Source organism: Gracilinanus agilis, chromosome 3 (assembly GCF_016433145.1).
Source record: "Gracilinanus agilis isolate LMUSP501 chromosome 3, AgileGrace, whole genome shotgun sequence".
NCBI classification, from domain to species: Eukaryota; Metazoa; Chordata; class Mammalia; order Didelphimorphia; family Didelphidae; genus Gracilinanus; species Gracilinanus agilis.
The window spans coordinates 241,810,055-241,832,378 of NC_058132.1; the positions used below are offsets into that span (position 1 = coordinate 241,810,055).

Sequence of the window (22,324 nt, forward strand, 5' to 3'; positions counted from 1 at the left end):
ATGGTTGTGATAGAATATTATGGTATTTTAAGAACTGATGAGGGAGATGGTTTCAAAAAAACTTGGGAAGAATTATATGAACTGATGCAAAGCAAAGTGATCAGAATCAGGAGAACATTGTACATAGGAACAGCAATACCATATGATGATCAGCAATATGATGATCCAAGACAATTCCAAAAGACGTTAGGTGAAAAATGATATCCACTTCCACAGAAAGAACTGATGGAACTGATGCAGATCAAAGCTTACTTTTAAATGTTTTCTTTATTTTTCTTGTCTTTTTTTTCAGGGGCAGTGAGTCCATTTTCTTTTGTAATAACATGGGCATATGTTTTGCAAGACTCCCCACGTACAATCTAAAGCCAATTACTTGCCTTTTCAAGCTAGGGGGATGGGAGGAAGGTAGAGAATTTGGAACTCAAAAAATTTTAATGAATTGTTTTTACATATAATAAAGGAAAAAGAAATAATTTTTAAAAGCCAATGCTCTCAACTGTACATCACATTACATCCTACATTCTGTAGTTTTGACTAGGTAGAAGCAATATTTTTTAGAGCTGGCTGGGACCTTAGCAATGTCCTAATTTAATAGAAGCACCCAAGTTTGAAACTTGTCTTTGCCACTTCCTGTCTGTGAGATGTTGAACAATTTATTTAACTTCCCTGGCTTCAGTTTATTCAATTGTAGAGTTAAAAAATGGACTACAACTAATCAATCAAAAAATATTTTTAAGTGCCTACAATGTGTTAGGCATCATGCAAGGCTATGGCAATACAAGTACAAATAATGAAGCAATTTCTATTGACATTGATCTTAGTTTCTAATAACTGCCCTTTGAGGTCCCTTGGAACTCTAAATCTATGATCCTCATTTTACAGAGAAGGAAACCAAGTTTTGAAGAGGTCAAGAGAATTGAATAACCTGCTCCATGTTCCATAATCCAATAACTTCTAATCTTATTCCCAAACCATTAGAAAATATGCCATTTTTTACAAATATGATGACCTATTAATCAATAAGCCTTAATTATCAACTAATCCTTTAAAATAATTTTCAATGGGCTATCGGTTCAGAAAGAACCTAAAATAGAATCATCCCAAAATATTTATATTTTTTCTTTTTATCTTTTTATTTGCCTTTTCTGAAATATTTCCTAACTTACAACTAATTAATTTGCTCTTAAACTGTGTATGTGAATGAAATTGGTAGTATCTAAACTTTGAGGATACATATTATGAAAATATTTATAAGATTTTTATTTATAGAATAAAATTTATCAAACAGAATTAGGAAAGTTATCTCCTAAATAAAAGTGATCCTACCAACAGAGATACCTTTGCTTTGGTTCAGGTAACAAAGGCTTGAATAAGTACATGAAATAATTTGTCCTTAAAACTGCTTCAGACATTGCACTGAATTGTGCAATAGACTCTAAATCTGTCAAATGCTGTTAGAGTTCATTATCATGTAAAACAATTACATTGTATGAAATGATCAAGAAGTGGAACTGTCTGACACACAGTCTTACTCTCACAGAACAACAAAAAAATTTTATTTGGGAGATGAATGTGTTTCACTTATATCTGAAAAAGCAAGACGATTTCGTTTCTTTTAAAATGGCTATTTCCATTAACAAAGAGATGACTATCTTGCCCCTGCCTACGTGGTGCATTATAAAGCTCTCAAATGATATATTATAAAGATCTTTTTGTATGGTCTTTTGTATTTGAAATATCTCTTCCTTGAAATTAAATTCAGCTCCCAAAATCACAACTATATAATTTCCTTACTTCTTCTCCATTAGTTACAGCAAACTCCTGAGATCACAAAGGCAGCATGTCTTTTAGTGATTAAAATATATGCCTTCATTCCTGATAAAGGAGCAGGTCGAGTATATTTATAAATATTACTATCATTGTCCAACAAGATCTCAATTGTTTGACTCTACTGACTAAACATAAGTGGAGGTCCCATGTCCCCACTTACTGTAATCTTTGAAAAGTCTTATTAAAAGCCAACAAATCATTAGGAAGATTCCAACAATCTCAAGATCTAAGTATATTCTGTAATCAACACAAATTAGCTATTTGTACCACTAAAAAAAAATTAAACAAATTCTGACTATATGATCCAGCCACATGGATGAGATCAGCTTATTTTTTTGCTTTGTGATTGACAGATGCATTTGGTTGGTTTTACAGAGGTTGGGAAGAGGAAAGCAATGGGGGTTGGGGAGGGGCATGAGGAAGGGAATGGTCTAGACCAGAAGGACAGTGGCAAGGCTATTAGCTTTGTTTCTGTCTTCTCTAGTTATCTGACAAATTCCTTTCTTATCACATCTTCTTTCCAACCCCCAAGTCTAAAGACTTTAGCAGTTGCCTACCCTAATCCACAGGAGGGTTATTCTGAAAAGGAAAAAAAAAAGCCCTCTTTCCTTGGTAAAGTCCCCTTGTAGGATGCTAAATTTAGCACCGCCAATCAGAAGAACAGGTGGTATGTGACTATACCAAATGGATCCTTCTCCCATCATGCTTCCGTTTGTGAGCCAATCAGGAGTGGCAACATCTCGGTGATGTGGGGCTGTCAGCAAATCTGGGGAGTATATAAAGTCAAAGAACTATGTTAACACTCTTGAGCAGTCGTGCACTCCCAGCCTCGCCTCGGGTGTAGGGATTGCATAAAACAAAACTACACTGTTTCAACTGTGTAGTTTTGTTTTTAGGTTTAGAGGCTCAACGATTCATGTCTGGATTGTCTAAAAAACCAACTCTGGATAAGGACGTCGTTTCAGAAGGAACACTGGGCTTAGCCCACCCTTTTTAGGCACTCTTGAGAAATCAGGTCAGTAGTACTTTTTTGATAGTCAATTATCTCTTCTTGGGTATTCTTTCATGCTGTATACTATATTGGCAATTTCAAAAGTGTATGTTATGTGAGTATTTGCTCCTGGGTACCATGGGCATGGCTTAAATCTTGTTTCCTTGGGTTTTAAATTGCATGTGAAAAGTTTTCCTCTGCAATGTGTAAATGTTTTAACATGTCAGCTCATTCGGCCAATTTTAAGTTGTTAAATGGATTTATTATTTTCAGAGTCGCACTGGAGGACAGAATCTGGCATTAGAAATATGTCCTCCAGCTACAGACTCCCTTATGTCTGTGCAAAGTGCTCAAGGTTATGCTACTCAGTGATAAACTGAGCCACGCCAAGAATAGCTCTGATAAAATACATGTGGTATCAGCTAAGCACTGATGACTTTTTAAGGGAATCAACTGCGAAGGTATCAATTGCAGGGCAGTGACAGAACACTTGTCTGCTGTCAATCATAGCTTGGGAGTTATTTTGGGAGCCTGACATTTTGGATACATATCTTTTAACCCTAATTACACAAAAGCCTTATATGATCACATTTTTAATCAACAAAATTTGCCTCTACAATAAGGTCTGAACTTTTATGTGAATAAAAAAAGAAGAAAAAACCAAGTTAATTGACACATATTTGAGAATTTTGAATAAATCAAGCCCCTTTTACCTTAAGATATTCAGAAATAAGTTGCATCATTAAGTGATAAATGCAAATAAGTGATTTGTGAGAGATGTTGTTTGGAAAAGAAAACAAATATTCTTTTAAAGGCCACTTTTCTTCTAAACGTTCCTTAAAGCTATCATTCTCTTGTGTTTAAATTAGCCGATAATGTATGCATGCTAAAACAATGTAAAGCAGAGCCATGTAAAAGCAGAGCCAAGGACTATTAAGAATGAAGTGAAACATTTGGAAACACAATAAAACTCAAATAGTTTGTACTCATGAAGAGTACATTAAAATAAGGTGCTCTTGATGGAAGTTATCCTATTGAGTGAAGTGCAAACTTCTTCAGCTATGCTACTATCTGAATTTCCAACTAAGGATATGCTTTTCCAAGGGGATGCTTATTCCACTTAGAACTCACAATTAAGGTACCAAATCTTCTTGTGAATTTTTACTGCTTTACAGTTTTAATAAACAGAAACTCTCCCGAAAAAGCAGTAATGAAGTAATTGGCAATCAAGAAGCTGCCTTTTCATCTTCAAACAATGATACTCAGGTTACAGAATTAAGTGTTTATGCACTAGAAAATTCCATCTAACTGGACCTGAAAGGCACAGTGCCATCTTTCCCCTGTGCAAATGAACTCTACTGTACTCTTCACATTCATTTCTGTGATGGGGAATGTTTATATTATGAAAACATGACAGGCAAGAAGAATAACCTTTTTTCTTCAGCTATATTTCACATCATAGTTATTACAGCCAGATGCCAATTGAGTTTATATGACATATGGAGATACACGAGAAAAAAATAACAAGAAAATAAAACAATGTCCACCTCCAGAAAAAGAGCTGATAAATAGAAGCATCATGATAGTTTATGTATTTTTAATTTTTTTTTTTGTTAAATGATGCCTTCTCTAGCGTGGAGAGGGTAGGGAGAGAGAGCTATAGGCTATTTAATGTAATAAACAAACAAATAAATTTAAACTTAAAAAAGAAAGTAACATAATAGAAGGCAAAAATACTGGATCTCTACTTGATAGTACTAGGTTCTACTCCCACTTCTACCACTTATCTCCTTGTGTGACCTTGGGCAAGGGAAGGAGCTGGAGCCTGGCCCACTCAGCAGAGACAGTTGTTAAATTTTCAACAGGAGACGCTATGCCTTGCTACAAATCAGATCTTGATTTAATCCTTTAGTTGTTTCTCTAGATTTAATAAAGTGATGGAGAAAATATTATTAACACAAGTTAAGTCTAAAGTGTATACCATTTACCAGCAAACTCCTGTCTTTGGACCTCCTTTTTCTCATCTGTAAAATGATGATGTCAGAACAGTTAGTGTCTGAGATCCTTTCCTGCTCTAGGCTCATGATCTCATGATTCCAATTGTTTGATTTGGGGTTGGTAGGATATGAATTCAAATCCTGCCTCCATAACTTACTGTGACACTAGCCATGGGATCATATAAGACTGAGTTTCATATGTCTCCTCTTTTTTTTTTTTTTTAAACTCTTATCTTCCATCTTAGAGTTAATACTGTGTATTGGTTCTAAGACAGAAGAACAGTAAGGGCTAGTTGATGGAGGTTAAGTGACATACACAGCTAGGGAGTGTCTGAAGCCAGATCTGAAATCATAGAGATGAGTCTTCCTGACTCCAGGTCCAGCACTCCATCCACTCTGCCACCTAGCTGCTCTAGTTGAAAGCTTACTGGACTTGAAGACAGAGATTCCATCCTGACCTTGTCACCTATTAAGCTGGGTTTGCCCTCTGGCAAGCCATTTAACTTCCCTAACAGCCTGAGTTTCCTATCTGTAAAATGGGGACAATACTTAACACTAAAGCAGTTCCATTGATCATAGGAAGGAATGTGTATGATAAAACAACATGCTTTATTCATGTAAATGGTTATTTTCAGGATATTTCACATAATGAGACAGCATTATGTGGATATATCTATTATATATTATTATTAATATTACTAATTATATTAATTATATAATATTACTAATTATATATTTATATTATATATAAACAAACACAGAGTCAGTTCCCAAGACAGGAAGATCTGAGTTCTCCTTGCACTTCTGATATATACTGGCTGCATGACTAAGGGTCTCAGAGGACTCTGAGAAGATAAATTGCACAGCAGGTGCAGTCCTGTGTTGGTAAAGGGTATTTTCTCATTGGTAGAGCAATGAAATCATGAGCCCAGTCCAACTTTTTTTTTAATCAAGCAAAACTTAAACCAATAATCCATAATAATTGGCTACATTTTTTAAAAATTCATTTCTATCAGTTTAGAGACTATGAATAAGACGTATTTGGAAGTGTAATTTAAAGGAAATCTGAATTCTTCAATTATTAAGATCCCATAGAATTGCTATTTCATTTAAACCTTGACATTTCTGTCTTCATCAACACTTTTTATCATAGTCCTCTTACTTTCCATTTCCCTACATCCCCACAAGTATAGCCTATCCATTTTCATTTAAAAAAAAAATAGACTGTTTCAGCAATTTGTACATGATTGAGATGAACCGTTTCACTTGTAATCTTCTTTGGTTGCTCATTTTGAGTATGGAAATGTCCTTTCCCCCCACTTTTTTCCTTTAATTTCATTAAATTAATAATTTAAAAAATTTCTAATTCTTTCCATTGGGAAGCAACTAGGTGGCTTATTGGATTGAAAAAGTCCCAGGTTCAAATCAGGCTTCCGATACTTCCTAGTTGTGTCACCTCGCACAAGTCACTCAGCCCCTATTGCCTAGCCCTTATCTCTCTTCTGTCTTGGAACCAATACACAGTATTGATTCCATGAAGGAAGGGGAGGGTTTAAAAATACTTTCCATTTTTTACCAGTAGGGGGCGCTCCTGCCTCTACTCTCTACTCAGTTTGGCTCTCTCCCTTGGTGTAGTATTTCCTGACATGGGTTTCTTAGTAGATCAAAGACAACTGCTCAAAAGAGCAATTTACCACTGAGCACAAAAAAAGACCCAACCAAAGGGCTAACAGTAAGGATTTTTAAGTGCGCATGTGCGTGCTGTGCGTGCTGTGCGTACGGTGAGAGCCCAGAGTGCCTGCCTGTGCTGGATGAAATCTGTAGATGCCTTCTCAGAATAATGTTTTTAACTGCACAAAATAAAACATAGGATTATGGAGAAAACCAGCTATATTGGAACATAGTTATCAAAAGCAAAGAGAAAAATAAAGACAAGATCACTGACACAAATGACTGAGTCTGATTTAGAGGAGTGGGTGGCTTCCCTTCTGGGATAGACCAAAAAGCAATGAAGGTGACAAATAATTGTCTAGGAATTCTAACTCTTTTTTTTTTTCCTTCTCCCTTCCAGAGTGCCTAAAAAGATGACGACTCAAGCTCCTACGTTCACACAGCCATTACAAAGTGTTGTGGCACTGGAGGGTAGTGCCGCAACCTTTGAGGCTCATATTAGTGGTAAGAAAATAAATCATTTTTTTGTCAACTTCTCTGTGGAATCTATAATGGATTAACCTTGCTGTTGAGTGTAGAGTCAGGTTTAAATGCTTCTTTGATTTTTCTCATTCGTCCAACTTTGTGGAGAGGTCTTTTGAGGGTATAACCAATCATCCCACCCTGACAAAATATGACATTGTAATGTCATTAAAATGTTTTATTCATATTTGTAATTCCATATGCATAAGAATTAGTATAGACTTAAAACCATGTCAGAATTCAGCAGATGAACAGGGCTATATTTGGTCCTTCTATCTTTGTATTTGGTCTAGATTGATTAGAAGGTAAGGCTTGCTATTAGCCTGGATCAACTTCTGACTTGCAGTGTGGCCCCTTGACATTTCTATACCAATATTTACCCAGTTAGAAAAGGAATATGATACTAAACTTTCTTCAGAAGAAGAGGTATCAGATATCAACTAAAATGTATTTTATTGATTTCTATAGCTTAATTGAGTCAAATTACTTTATTGAAATAAATATATAGAAAGTATCTTAAAAGTATGTCAGGAAGTACTAAATGCATTTTCATATGGCTCAGCTACTACTTTGTCCAATATTGAAGATCCTTCAATAAGTTGCTTAAAAGGAAAGAGGTTAGCACATGATAAGATGCAATGATATCTTTTTTTGGTGTTTGGGTACATAAGACATGCAAAAAAATTTAATTGAAGAAAAAGGGGTGACATCATCGAATTGGTTTTAATGGTAAATATTGTATAAATCTGAAGTATAAAAAGGCATGCATCTGTTTTGAATTGGATCAATAAAAATTTTAATATTAAAAATTTTTTAATTTACTTCTATTAAAAATTTTTTTTTTACTGATTTACTGAAGGAAACTTTTTGGAAGGTAGCTATAGATTTGCAGACATTAACGATTGTAAAACATGTAATTTCTTTTAACTCCAAACTGAAATATTGTTATGATGTTCTTCAATCATGAATTTACTTTTACCTCATTCTGTAAAATGAAGACTGCGTAGCTTTTCTTCTTCCCTGCTTGATTTGATTCACATACCACTTTACTATTGTTCTTATATTTAGGGTGTGCCTGGCAATGGGAAAGTTTCAACAAAATGCAGAGAAAGAAATCATAAATTATAATCTTTAGAGCTAAAAGGAACCTTAGAAATAATCTTGCCCAAATTCCAGGAGAATTCATTAGTTTAATAAACTATGTTGTAATGAGGCCAAACTAAACAGTTAGATTAGTTTTCATTGTCACTCTTAACTCCTTCTTGATGTTCCAAATGTCAAGGGCCATTATTCTGCCCCTTTCCTCTCTGTTAACTTCTCTCAGAGAGACACAATAGGGATCTTCTCCTTTAACTCATCCCTTTTCTCTCCCTCATACAAATTTATTCCCCATCATCATGCTCTGGTCTAAGTTAGCTACCCAATAAGCTAGTATTAGTCATGTGGAATTAGCAACAAGGAGTTAAACATCTCTGAAAAAACATTTGCTGCTATCTACATGTACAGCCATCTTTGGTAATAAATAGCATTCTTTTCCCAAATAAATTTACAATATACAAATAATGTTTATTCTTATATTATCATTTTCATGTAATGAAATTACATCTCTAACATTCAACATGTGGGTGTTTTTGGCAATATATTTAGTCTAAAGAATATAATTATAGAGCCCTTAACTATGAGTTATTTTTCCAGATTTCAGAAGGAAGCCTTAAAATTTGGGGTAGTCAATTCTGTTGGCTAGAATGATAGGTTGTCATGACAACACTTAATTTTTCACTATGAAGAAATGATTGGCAGGTATTTGGAGGAAGGAACTGGAAACTTTAGGATGGTAATACTGATAAAGATCTTTTGGTTGAAATACAGAATTATGGTTTTATTCTGACTTTTTTTCCCTGTTCTTGTGAACATAGTCTCTACCCTAGAGGGTCAGAAAAGTTAAAGCATGTGACCGGATAAGGAGCCTAAATGAAAAAGCCTTTCAATTCAAAAAGCCTTTATTTTCAGAATAGAAATATGGTGAGCTGTTAGATTGAATAATAGAACTAAAATATGGTAGGGTATTAGATTGAAATCAGGAGAAATGGCTTCTAATCCTGCCTCTCCCACAAATTCAATTGATATCATAAGCAAGATACTTAAACTGAGTTTCAACATTCCTACATATAAAATCGCATAATATAAATATACATATATAATGATGTCCACACACCTATGTCAATGCCTGTAAAATAGACCTAATTATTCATATCTATTTGTACCTATATCATAGGATGTTGGGAGAATTTTTTCAAAGCATATAAGTAAAGTACTTTGAAGTTCTTAGAAAACAAGATTCTCATTTCAAATTATAGGTTCTATTTTAGCTTCAAGGCTAGACACTTTTCCATATTTATAATACACATCCATCAAGAGCATGTTTTTATTTGGTTTATTAATAATACACGTCAATCAAGAATCGAGAGCCTGCCCTCTTCTTGAAGTTCAAAGTGGTATTTGGAAGCTAAGGGTAGATATTTTAGCGGTACTAGTTGGAAGTCATTTTTTTCTTTCCAAGATACTTCATTTTTGACTAAGTGAAAGTTCGGAAAACCCTTATTTACCATATTATACAGTCCTGTAAAAATGTGATAGTACTTCTCTGAATGATATTTGCTTTTTCAGTATTTCAAAATCATTTAATCAATGCTGCATGTTATCAGACTATCATGAATGTTCTAATAAACTCTTATAGATTAGTTGGGAAGCATGCCTTATCCTTAACTCAATTCATTTACATTTTGCTCATTTCTTCATTTTTTCATTTTTATCACTTATGATGAAGACAGGAAGTAAGATTTAATTTTTTTGTTCTCTACCAATTTTTTGTACCCACCTTAAACATAATTGGCTAATATGTTATTCCACAGTACACAAATGCCACATAATTATTCTTCATTTTCTTTTGTATCTCTACATAGGGACCAATCTCATTCTCCTCATGCATGATAAGCTCCTGCTGACTTCCAAATAATGCATTTATTTGTCTTTCAAAGCTCTGTAACTTCTGAACTGAACAGAACACATATGGCTTTATTGGGAATTTTACTTGCCTGTGGAGTGATGGAATCTTTTTTTTTTTGGTAGCTTTTTGTTCTCTCACACGACATGCCAAGAAATTCGTAGAAAACATCTCTGAAGACATTCAATACCCACAAATTGGGGGAGAGGGAAATCATCCATTTATTTGGCAACAATAGAAAAATTGTTTGCATAAAGACAACAAAATAAAATTTATTCAGTTATTTTTGCCTCCCAAATTATAGGTAGAATAATTTGTTACATTGTCAAATGGATGATTACAGTATTTCTTTACCATGGTATGGTGGAAAGAGTGCTATATTTAGAGTCAGAAAACATGGTTTCATATCTCTGCTACTCCATTTTTGACCTTGGACAAGTTGCTTTAACTCTAAGGGACTTTTTCCTCCTTATTTTACAAATGAGTCCCTGCTAGTTATAAAATTTTGTGTGAGATTTAAAATTCACATACAATTCCTATTTTGAATACACATAAGCTAGGTTTGTAATGAACATGAATCTCCAAGTCTTGCACATAATTATTATTATGTTAAAAAAAAAACTCTTGACAGATCACAAAGATAATTCTGAAATTAGGAATGTAAAGAACCTCTTATTTAGGACCCATTCCTTCCCAAATGCCCACCCTCCTGATAGGCCCACTCTAGAGTAATTGTCAGGAAGAGTTGAATAAGAGTTGAGATGAAGAAGCCATCTTCTCAGATCCTGAGTCAGGTTTTCACAATGAGGTTTCAAATGTTTGGTTTGAAGGGACTTCCCAGAATGCCTTATTCCTCATTACCCATTAAAATACCATCAAAGATTACATTCCAAAGGCAAATATTTGTTCAGGGATGGGTTACCTCTTTAGGCTTGGTTATGCTACCATCTGTTCTCCTCCATTAGTAGGAATGATCCTGGACAAATGTTTAGGAGGTTTCATTCAAGGTCTGGGTCATCACTAATTTGTCATTTGAACTTAAGTGAGGCATTTATTTCAAAATAAGAAGATTGGAACAGATTATTTTTAAAGTCTCATTCTCTCCCAACTTCCAATTACTATCAATTATTCTCTTCCAGAAATGCCTCTAATACCCACCTCAAACAAAAAGGGAACAAATACAATGATTTGTATAAAGTATTTTGTTATCTATAAGGCACCATGTAATATAATAACTAGCATTTATATAGGTTTACAAAGAGCTTTGCCAACATTATCTCATTTTATCTTCATAATAACCTTGGGAAGAAGGGACTATTATTATCCCCACTTTACAGATGAGGAAACAGAGGTAGGCAGAGGGTTACACAACTAGAAAGTATCCGAAGTCCAATTTGAACTGAGGCCTTTTGGACTCCGTGTCTACCGCTATATCACCCAGCTACCTAAATGTTATTATTGTCACAGAGACTATAGTGAGGGAAGTATTTTACCTCCATTGAGTGAAATGGTGTCAAGGTGAAATATGGGAAGAAGGGTTAGTTTAGATGTCCTGGTAAGGTTGTTAAATTATAAAAGGAACTATGGAGGCTAGATGTAGAATTGTTTCACCTGATCAATCAACAAGGATTTATTACATGTCACTGGGAGCCAGACATTGTGCTAGGTGCCAGAAGTAGATCAATAAAAATGAAATTGCATCTGCCCTCAGGGAGCTTGAGGAGGGAAGAGAAAAATATAAATGCAGAATTGTTTTTAGGGGCAAGGCATTAGCAATTGGAGGAATCAAGAAAAGCTTTAAGTAGATGTCACTTGAGCAGAGCTTTGAAGAAAACAGACTTCTAAGAGGAAGAGATGAGGCAGCAAATTTTTTAGGCATGGAGGACATTAACTATAAATATCCAGAGGTAGGAGATTTCCATCTCCCATGCCATGTATGAGGAACAGCAAGAAGGTTAGTTTGGCTTCTCATCTGCCATGCTTTCCATCTCACCAAGCAGAGGATAACCTCTGAGAGAGAAAGAACATGGCTTTTAGAGTTACTGGAGGTCACATACAATTCTGCACATAGAAAGAACTTATTAAATATTTGTTTAACTGGATTTAATTAAACTTGAATGATATTCACCAAAATATCACAGCAAAGAATATTTTTAAAAGTACATTTTAATTTAGTTATCCAGATAATTATCATCTTTAAGATAATTATACATCTTTATATTCAGAAAATTCAGAAATTTAAATTCAGAAAATCATATCACCACTAAATAGCATCTGTAAGAATTATGGACATCTAATATGGTGATGTACTGGAGGATTTCAGATGTCCCCTTCCACACAATCTTTAGGTTTAATTTTTCATGTGCATCTTGAAAAGTACATGGTGTGAGTTCTTTATTTTTATTTGCTTATTAATTTTTGGGTGTAGTAGAAAGAGAAACCCAGGAGTAGAGAATTATAATTCTAACTCTTCTAGTAATTCTGTGATCTTGAAAAAAATCATTTTACTTTCTGGGTCTCAGTTTTCTCATCCGTATGATGAAAATTCTTTTCTCTCTAAAATTTTATGAGTGTAAGATTCTACTTGCAGGCACATATTGTAGGGAAATCTACACCTCCATATATTTTCTGACTCGTTTCAAAAAGAAAGCTGAGTGATGGCTTGTACAAATACATGGAGTCAGAAAACGGAATACTATGGTTGTAATCATGAACAGATCAGGATGAGAAGAGCAGTTCATAAAGAGGAATAATAGGAAATACAGTTGTAGCGGAATGTGGGCACCAGATTGCAGTGGGCCTTAAATTTGTTTTTTGAGCAAAAGAGTGACAATCATTTTTGTACCTTAGGAAGATAATTTTGACAGTTATATAATAGAGAGGCTTGACTATTGTATATGGAAATATGCCTTTCATGACTTCATGAATATAATGACTATTATATTTCTTACCTTTTCAATAGTTAGGGGAGGGAGTGGAATGATTAAGAGAATTTGGAAGTGAGAATAAATATTTTAAAAAGAAGGCATAATCTAGGCAAGAGGAAATAAAGGCTTGAACTTGTGTGGTAACAATACAAATGGAAAGAATGAGACAGGAGATGTTTTGGACAATGCATTTAAAAGACTTAGCAACTGATTGGATGGGGGCGAGGGTGTTTGAGGGAAGAGTGCAAGATGCTCCAGGATAATGAACTGGCTATTTCCACAGAAACAGGCAAGTTTGGAGGCTACAGGGGCTTAGAAAAAAAAGGACATGAGTTTTTGTTCTTGAAGAATTCCAGAGAAGGAGATATCCTTCATCATCATAATCTCTTTATATTATTGGATATCAGTTGCTTGCTTAGAGCATGTTTATACATTTTTCCCATCTACATCCTATTGCCCTACTGATGTCTCCCCTCTTCAGTATTAAGTTCAGTGAGGTTTGGGAAAAGCTCATTAGCATTTTTAACATAGCTACTTCAGGGGGCCAAAGTAGTGGCCTTGGAGGAACAAGTGATCCAATTTTCAAGACAGAAGTGAGCATTTTGCTTAAAGGCATCCCTACAAATAAATTATGGTGTCAATCTATTCAATAAAGGACTGATTAAATCAGCTCCCCCCCCCCTTACATCCAGCTATTGGCACTTGTACCCAAGCTATTCAGATAAGATAAAGCTTTTATTAAGCATTTTTATCTGCTATGCATAGTAAGCAATGAAGACACAAACAGAAGAAATCAAGGTAGTCCCTACCTTCAAAGAGTTTCCATTTGAAAAGAGAAGAAAAGTCAAAAGAGAGGTGGGGAGCTGGAAATGCAGGGGGGGGGGGAAGTACTCTGTGATGGCATGGCAAGGGAGATGGAACCCAACAAGATAAGGCCAAAGTTGGCCCACCAAATCCCAGGGTAAAGCCCATTCTCAGGAGGACAAAGAATGGAGGTGATGGCCTCAACTTAGTTGAATACAGATAGCATAGCTAGAGATGTCCAGGATGTACCCTTGAATCAAAGATAAAGACCAAAACTGAAAGCTGGTTCTATAGGAGAGTAGATTAGATCATTGTGGCCACACTATGGTCCCTGTTAAAAATTCAAATTCTTCTTGAATGTAAATGATTATTGCCAATGCTTTTAATTTATAGGTAAAGAATAAAAGAAGTCTGGCCTCACTCCATAAATTCACTCACAAGTTCACTTTATGAATTCCTGGCCTGGTAAATAAATAAAAATAAATCTGTAGCAGAAAATGAACTGCACTGGCCTGGGTATCAGGAAATGGGATTCTGTTTCAAGGTTGCCATTAACTTCTCATAGGACCTTGAAGCAAGTCACTTAACCTCAGGACCTGAGTGCCCTCATTTATAAAAATTGAGAGAGGGGTGCTGTTATATTTAGATAAACTTTGAAATTATATAGTACCAATAGTTAAAATTTCCTTCTTCCCAGAGAAAATAGTTCATGTTGCATAATAGGCCTGAAACGACAGGCTGCTGTTTAGAAAGTTTTCTTATGGTATTTTGTGAATCATACTTTTATCCTTTTAATGGTCAGTGTGCCTTCAACTCCAGGAATTGCCTGACATTCTGTGAACTTTTTGTTGTGGCTCAGGATGCAGCCAGAAATGTAGCTTTTTTAGTTAAGACTTTGAAGTCATTGTAAATCACTGCCTAGGATTTTCTGTTTTCCCAAAGTAGTGATACTGAACTGTCCTTCTGGGCCTTCTGTCCCCTCCAGGTTTTCCAGTTCCTGAGGTGAGCTGGTTTAGGGATGGCCAGGTTCTTACTGCTGCGTCACTGCCCGGCGTGCAGATCTCATTTAGCGATGGCCGCGCTAAATTGACGATCCCCGCTGTGACAAAAGGCAACAGTGGAAGATATTCCCTGAAAGCCACCAATGGATCTGGACAAGCGACTAGTACTGCTGAGCTCCTCGTTACAGGTAGGGTGAGGCCCCTCCATCTCAGCCCCCACCTCTGTGTCGCCTCTCATTCATTTCCAAGCATCCATCCCCCAAAACTACAGCCAAAGGGAAGAAGGCTTCTCAGTAACAAAGCAGAGGAAATGTACACATTCATAAGTGACATAATAGCCCATTTGAGTAGGTTAAAAACAGTTGTGGGGTTGGTGTTTTTTGTTGTTGTTTTTGTTTTTGGTAAATTGTACTATATAGATATTATGGCATCATGAATAGAGAACTGGTTTCTGAGCCAAGAAGACCCAGGTTCAGGTCCTGTCTCTGACACATCAAGTATTTATTAAGAATCTACTATGTGCTAGACAATCAGGGCACAAACACAAAGGAAGAACTGGCACTTTAAGAAATGGAGGAAAGTAGACTGTCCCAGGGACTCCAACCCCTGAGTGCTCTAGTCTAGGCAATTCTCAAAAAAAATCTTACTTCCTGAGGAGATGCTGTCCTGAATTATTAGTGAGAGGTTATTAACCTGGAAATCCCCTACCAGTGGAGTCACAAGGCCTCTCCACGTTCCCATAACACGAGAGGCTGGCCTTGGGAATCGACTCATGTTAGATGGCCAGTACCCCATATGTACTTGTGAAGAATATAAGTGCACCCTGGCCTACGGAACCTACATGATTATTCTTAAATATTTATGCCATGGTGTAAATAGATAAGAACTGTGGTTTAACTCACTTTCTTGTCAGTCATAGGAAGAGGATAGTCAAGAATGAAGTATATTTGTAGGCTTGCACAAAGTGCCATACAAATGTGAATGATCACTAAATCTGTCTCTATTTATACAGGGCATCCCAAAAGTTTCAGTGCAATTATAAGTTATTAAAGTTTATGAAAGCTCTATTACACTCTTAATGTGCATATATATACATGCATATATGTATAAACATATGTATACATTAATATGCTGGGTGTCCCAAAAGTCTCAGTGCAGCTTTAAGCTAATAAAATAACCATTAAATAAGATATATAAATATTTATACATGTAAATTTATATATTCGACATATACATATGTATATACACATATATGCAGAGCATCCCAAAAGTCCCAGTTTAGCTTTAAGTTATTTTAATCGCTTATTTCATAACCATTTAATAGCTTAAAGCTACACTGAGACTTTTGGGGTACCCTACATATATGAGTGAATGCATCTATATTTATGCATATACACAAATTTATATTTTATAATATCTTAATATAAATATATAAACTATAATTAATACATGTATATTAGATAAATATAAATAATTAATATATCTTAATATAAAATCTTAAAGATATGAATGCCTCTCTACATCTAGTTTACAACATTTTAAACTTTATATTTCTGACTATAATATTCAGGCAATAAACATTTATTAAGTGCATTCTATGTTCTAAGCACTGTGCTAAGCATGAGGGATACAAATAAAAGCCAAAGACCATTCTTGCCTGTGAGGAACTCATAATCTAATGATTATTATTGCTAAAGAGCTTAAATGTTTGGCCGAACTTCATCTTTTCCAGTGTGGTATCTGAGGCAAAAAAAGTCCCTTATGTCCTTTATATTTTTAATATCTAAGAGGTCAGTTTAGCTGACAAAGGTCTAAATTGTTGTCTTTGATTAGCGTGTTTGTCTTAGTACATCCTTTCCCTTATTGCTTGGGAATGAAAATGATGCCTTTCTGTGAAAAGAGCTGGTGAGCCTTTGATTCTTGCTCAGTTCATTAAAGGAGCACATTGTCATCTTGTCTATTCTATTGCTTCTAGAGAAATATTATACAACAATGAGGATCATTGATAATCAATGACATTTCCAATAATATTTCTTATTGCCGCAATGGAAAGAACTTCAGTTAATTAGGTGCAGACTTGAATAGATGTACCATTTTACACAAAGTTCTTTCAGGAGAGTTGCTTTCCAGGAGGGAGCATCACCATCCAATGAAGAGATGATCATCACCCAAATTAGGGAAGTTTTGTGTGCTCCTGCTTCTTGAAAGCCATTTCAAAATTGATCTTATCTGCCCTCAGAATAATTTCATAATATTTTAATTTCATTTTATCTGACTAGTTGAAAAATGCCCTTCTTAGTACCCGATGAGGGCAGTAGAGTAGTACAGCGGATAGAGGGTCAGGCCTGGAGTTAGGTAGACTCATCTTCCTGAATTGAAATCTGGCCTCAGACCCTACCTGCAGGACTCTGGGCAAGTCACTTAACCTTGTTTGCCTCAGTTTTCTCATCTTTAAAATGAACTGGAGAAGGACATGGCAAAACACTCCAGAATCTTTGCCTAGAAAGGCTCAGATTGGATCATGAAGAGTCAGACATAACTGAAAACTGAACTATGATTACAGCAATACACAATTAAGTGAAAAACATGTTAAGTTTAGGACAGAGAGTTCAAAAGCAGGTAAATATTTATATTATTTGAAGAGATAGATATAGAATATGGAAGATGTCACTCTCAGGTGCATTTTTAAAATTAACCTAGGTTAAAAGTAATATTTAAGTATTTAATAAAAAATAATAAAGAGAGGTTAAGTGATAGAAAGATGGTCCTCAAAGTCAAACATTTGGGTTCAAGTTATGCGTCTGACACCCACTGACTGGTTGACTCTGGCCAAGTTACTTACCTTCTCAGTGCTCTAGGCAAATCTAAGACTATAATTTGTAGAGACAGTACTGCTCCTACTGTGGTAAAGAGAGACTCCTCACCTGGGAGTTCCCTATGCCAATGAAATTGCAGATTCAGCTCCTGTCCCTATTTAAGTAAAACACAGGCACATTCCAAACACCAACATCAAAGTGATATTTTCCCCAAAGATATATGGATCTTCAGTATATGGAAAATCCCTTTCAAGGTAGTTTAAACCAAAAAAACATGTAAAGTATTTAAATGTTCATACTAGCTCTAGAAGGGAGCTAGGAAGAGATGCCAAAAAAGTCCATGCCAAGAAATGCTATAAAATCAATGTGACAATATTGAACAGTCCAGATCAGGAAGCCCCAGAGTGAGTTTTCTGCACTTTCTAGAACAGTCCTTGCTGTCATCTACTGTGTAAGCCGGGTTCAAGTACAGTGCAAAGGATGTTCAAATCAGCAGTTCATATATGAAGATGGAAAGAGTGCATTCTTAAGCCATCAAGATTTTTAATAAGTTAACAATAATAATAGCTAGCATTTATTAAGCACTTACTATGTTCCAGACACTGAGCTAAGCTCTTTACAATTATTATCTCATTTGATCCTCACAAGAACTCTGAGCATTAGGGACTGCTATGAAGAGGTTGAGGCAAAAGGAGATTGAGTGACTTGCCAAGGGTCACAGAGCTAGTAGATGCCTGAGATTTTGAACTTGTCTTCCTGTCACTCTGTCCACTGTATCACCTGCCTTTAGGTGGCTGCTTCTGTTGTTAGGATCTTGGAGCATCCCTGTGATTTAAATTTCCCCTCCTTTTCCCCCTTGCCCAAATTGTAGCAGAAACAGCGCCCCCCAACTTTACACAACGACTACAGAGCATGACCGTGAGACAAGGAAGCCAAGTCCGCTTGGATGTAAGAGTGACTGGAATCCCTACACCTGTGGTGAAGTTCTATCGGGACGGAGCAGAAATCCAAAGCTCCTTCGATTTTCAGATTTCACAAGAAGGCAACCTCTACAGCTTATTAATTGCAGAAGCTTATCCTGAAGACTCTGGAACCTATTCAGTAAACGCTACGAATAGTGTTGGAAGAGCTACTTCAACTGCAGAATTACTGGTTCAAGGTAATAAATTTGAGCTCCAGGTATCTGGACTCTCTCTGATTTTCTCTATGTCTCCATGATCATGTGTTCTCCTTGTTGCTGGTCATAATCAGCCACAAGAACAACAAGAATGGGTAGGAAGAAGAGCAAAGAATAAGATTCAGGGGCATACAAAGATTCAAAATCAATGGCAATGGTTAGTGGGGGATCATTTAGAGATCTTATTAGATAATACTATGCTATAAATTAATGTGGGCCGATAAAGGGAAGACAAAGGACTTGCCTGGCTCAGAGGAGATCTATGTTAGGAGCTGAAACCATCAATAGGTAGAAATTCTAACCTCCAAAGGAAAGACACTAGGATGTAGTTGACCTCTCTGAGTATGCCAGAATTGGCAGCTGTGGAAGTAATTTGGGAGTGGGAGGATTTGGCACCAATACAAACGAAAAGGAATTCAGAAGCAGCCATTTGTATTCTCAAGCCAACATCATCTTTTTTAGGCAAATGATGGACTTATTTTAGAGACTGAGTTCTTTTTAATAGCTCTTTGTGCAGTCTCGTATAACAAATATGTTTTCAGTTTACCAACCTAATTAATATTTATGTGAAATGCAAGCCTTTCCACATTTTTCAACTATTTAAATGACCATAGAATCAGATTGATTTTGCTCCAACTAGTGTTTATGAATTTCCTAAAATAGGCTGGACTGTTGTTCATCCCTCTAAGTGTTTGTCTTCTCCTTCCTATAGGTGAAGAAGTAATACCCGCTAAAAAGACAAAAACAATTGTTTCGACTGCTCAGATTTCCCAAACAAGACAAACTCGAATTGAAAAGGTATTTTTCCCCATACTCTTGCCAGTTCTCCAGTAATTCAGTTTGTTGTTCTAATCCTCCTCATTAATATCATTGTAATCCTTTACAGAAAATTGAAGCCCACTTTGATGCCAGATCAATTGCGACTGTTGAAATGGTCATAGATGGTGCCACCGGACAACAGCTGCCCCACAAAACACCTCCGAGAATACCTCCTAAGCCAAAGTCAAGATCACCTACTCCACCATCTATTGCTGCAAAAGTTCAGTTGTCTCGACAGCAGTCCCCATCACCAGTTAGGCAGTCACCATCTCCCGTCAGACATGTGCGGGCACCAACCCCATCTCCTGTCAGGTAAAGGAAGCCTTGTTAAATAACTGCATTGGCTCTTTTGGATGAGACTATCCCAATAGATAAACAAAGAAATCATAAGAAAACAACTGAAAATGTAGTACATTGTGGGGAGAAATAATGGCATAACTAGTATTTTTTTCACACTTGGAGAAGGTTTCACAAAACTCCTTCAGGACAAGGAGGAGAAAGAGCATTCCCACGTAAAATGTTTTTAAAAAATCCAAGTGGGAAGGGGAGAGAGACCTCTGGAAACTGATCCACAAAGGCCACACCTCAGAACACATGGAGAGAGAATACTCCTATTTGGAAGCGGGGAGAGGAAGGAATACATACTATATAGCTGGAGAGAAGAAACATACTGTTAGCTTCCTGTATTCATTAATTATTCTCACTAACTAGGAGTTAAACTCTCTAAATTCTATTCTGCTGAATAAGTATGTTATTTTGTGCTCTATATGTTTTGGTGCCAGAGGAGAAAGCCCCAGTTGTGTTACCCTCATTATAGCTCTGGAGAAACTATATTTTAGGTGTTATTGAGTTATTGAGCCAGATTTTCCCTGGCTTACATTACTTAATACTTATAAGGATTTTTTGGTTGGTTTGTTTCAGTCTAGACCTGTGATTTCATCCCTATAGGGAGTTCTCAATAAAGAAACTCCATTTACCAGTGGAGATTGTCAACTCTGCTACAGTGTGTGTGTATGCTTGTACGTGTGCGTGTGTGTGTTTGTGTGTGTACCTGTGTATGCTGGTACAGTGTGGCTTGTTCAGGATAACACAGCCAGTATGTGACAGAAATAGGACTAGAACCAAGGTTGTCTTGCCTCCAAAAGCTAGACTTTTATCCACTGTACCGTTGTTGTCTCTGTTGTTTGATTTGAAAGGAACATTAGCTACTAAGTCTATAACCTGGAGCAAATCATGAAGTTACTTAACTCTCATTTTCTCATATGTAAAGTGACAAATTTAGACTGGATGATCTTCAAGATTCTTAACACCTCTGTGTCCTATATTTATTCAAAAATATGCCATTAAATTTTCAAAAACAAATGTTAAAAATGAACTTTATATGTAATTGGGAAAAAATAAAATATTAAGAAAAATATCCCATTAATTCATTTCATAATTCATTCATTCATTAATTCAATTCATAATTCAAATATCTCATTAATTCATTTTTAAAGAATGGGAATTCATTACATTCATTTTTATTGAATCTGGTGTAAATGGCAAAACACTTCATCTTTGTAAAGAAAATCCCAAATGGGGTCATGAAGAGTCAGGCAGGACTGAAAAATGACTGACCCACAACAATAGATGACCTGTGAGAGGTAGTGTAGAGTAAAGGATGGAGCTCTGAATACAAAATCAGAAAGATTTGGGTTCAAGTCCTTCCTTTAACCCTTCAACTAGATGACCCTGGGGAAACTACTTTAACTTTCTCTGCCTAAGGCAACACTTTAAGACCATAAATTTTTTTTTCATAAGGGAGTTCCCATATCAATGAAGTCTCAAGTTTATTCCCCATCTCTATGCCTGTAAAGAGTCAATATGGGAATTGAAGTTAGTGGGTGGGTAATTCAGCTAGTTTTCAAAGACTCTAGCTGAAGAAGTCAAACAATAAAATGTAGAATAAAAAATTAAAGATTTCTTGATAGGTTTTTAAGTTGTGAGGTGGAAAATAGACAAAATTTTACCTGGGAATAGAGGTTTGAGGGAAATGAATGTTATTGTTTCCTCTTTTCTTTTTTGACATTATCTTCTGTGCCACCTTTCATATGAAATAGAAAATTCAACAAAGAAAGAAAAGCTGCTAGCTCATAGCACAGGCTCAACTGGCAAATCTCTTCCCTGAGATGTTGCTCTCTCTCCCTCTCACTCCCAGTCGTAGAGCACAGAGGAAGTTCTGTCTCGGTTGCCTGACAGTGGGCAGGATGTCACATAGATGCTTGCACTAGAAACTCGAGCTCAAATTCATCCTGACTCTTAAATGAAATTTTAGTTGAATCTCATCCCAATTACAAGTCTGCCCATGATTGAATTATATCCCTAATAGAGCACAATTTTGTGGTCATCAGAGCACAATGGTATTGGGGTACACTGATCCTCAGGATCATTTGGACCAGAGCTGGGAATTCATAAGAGAATATTCAAATTATTTGCCAGGAATTTTCTATTCAAACTTGAGTTGGAAAATATGCCAATTTTGAAGAAGAAAAGTGGTCACCTAGGAATTGAAAGGTCTGTTTAGTTTCATTATGTTTTTGTTTGCAGAGAAAGGCAAACATATTGCATTGACTAAGGCCCACAGCATCCAGCTGTGACTGGGGATTTTTTTATTGTAGTAACAGAAGTGAGCACTTCTCTCTAATGATTTAAATTACATTGATTTTCACAGTTATTGACTCACCTGAAGACTGTTGTTAATCACTTGTATGGGTTGGGGTTGGGGG

At 36.0% G+C, this 22,324-nt stretch overlaps 1 protein-coding gene across 1 annotated transcript in view; it reads left to right on the plus strand.

Moving 5' to 3' along the window:
* The first annotated feature begins 2,656 nt into the window (after positions 1-2,656).
* TTN (titin) overlaps positions 2,657-22,324 on the plus strand; it is a 328,387-nt gene continuing 308,719 nt past the window's right edge. The window contains exons 1-6 of the mRNA XM_044669742.1: positions 2,657-2,845; positions 6,890-6,993; positions 14,732-14,935; positions 18,435-18,722; positions 19,453-19,538; positions 19,627-19,871. Of these exons, the coding sequence (XP_044525677.1) occupies positions 6,903-6,993; positions 14,732-14,935; positions 18,435-18,722; positions 19,453-19,538; positions 19,627-19,871 (914 nt within the window). The 5' untranslated portion in view covers positions 2,657-2,845; positions 6,890-6,902. The remainder of the gene's footprint in view (positions 2,846-6,889; positions 6,994-14,731; positions 14,936-18,434; positions 18,723-19,452; positions 19,539-19,626; positions 19,872-22,324) is intronic.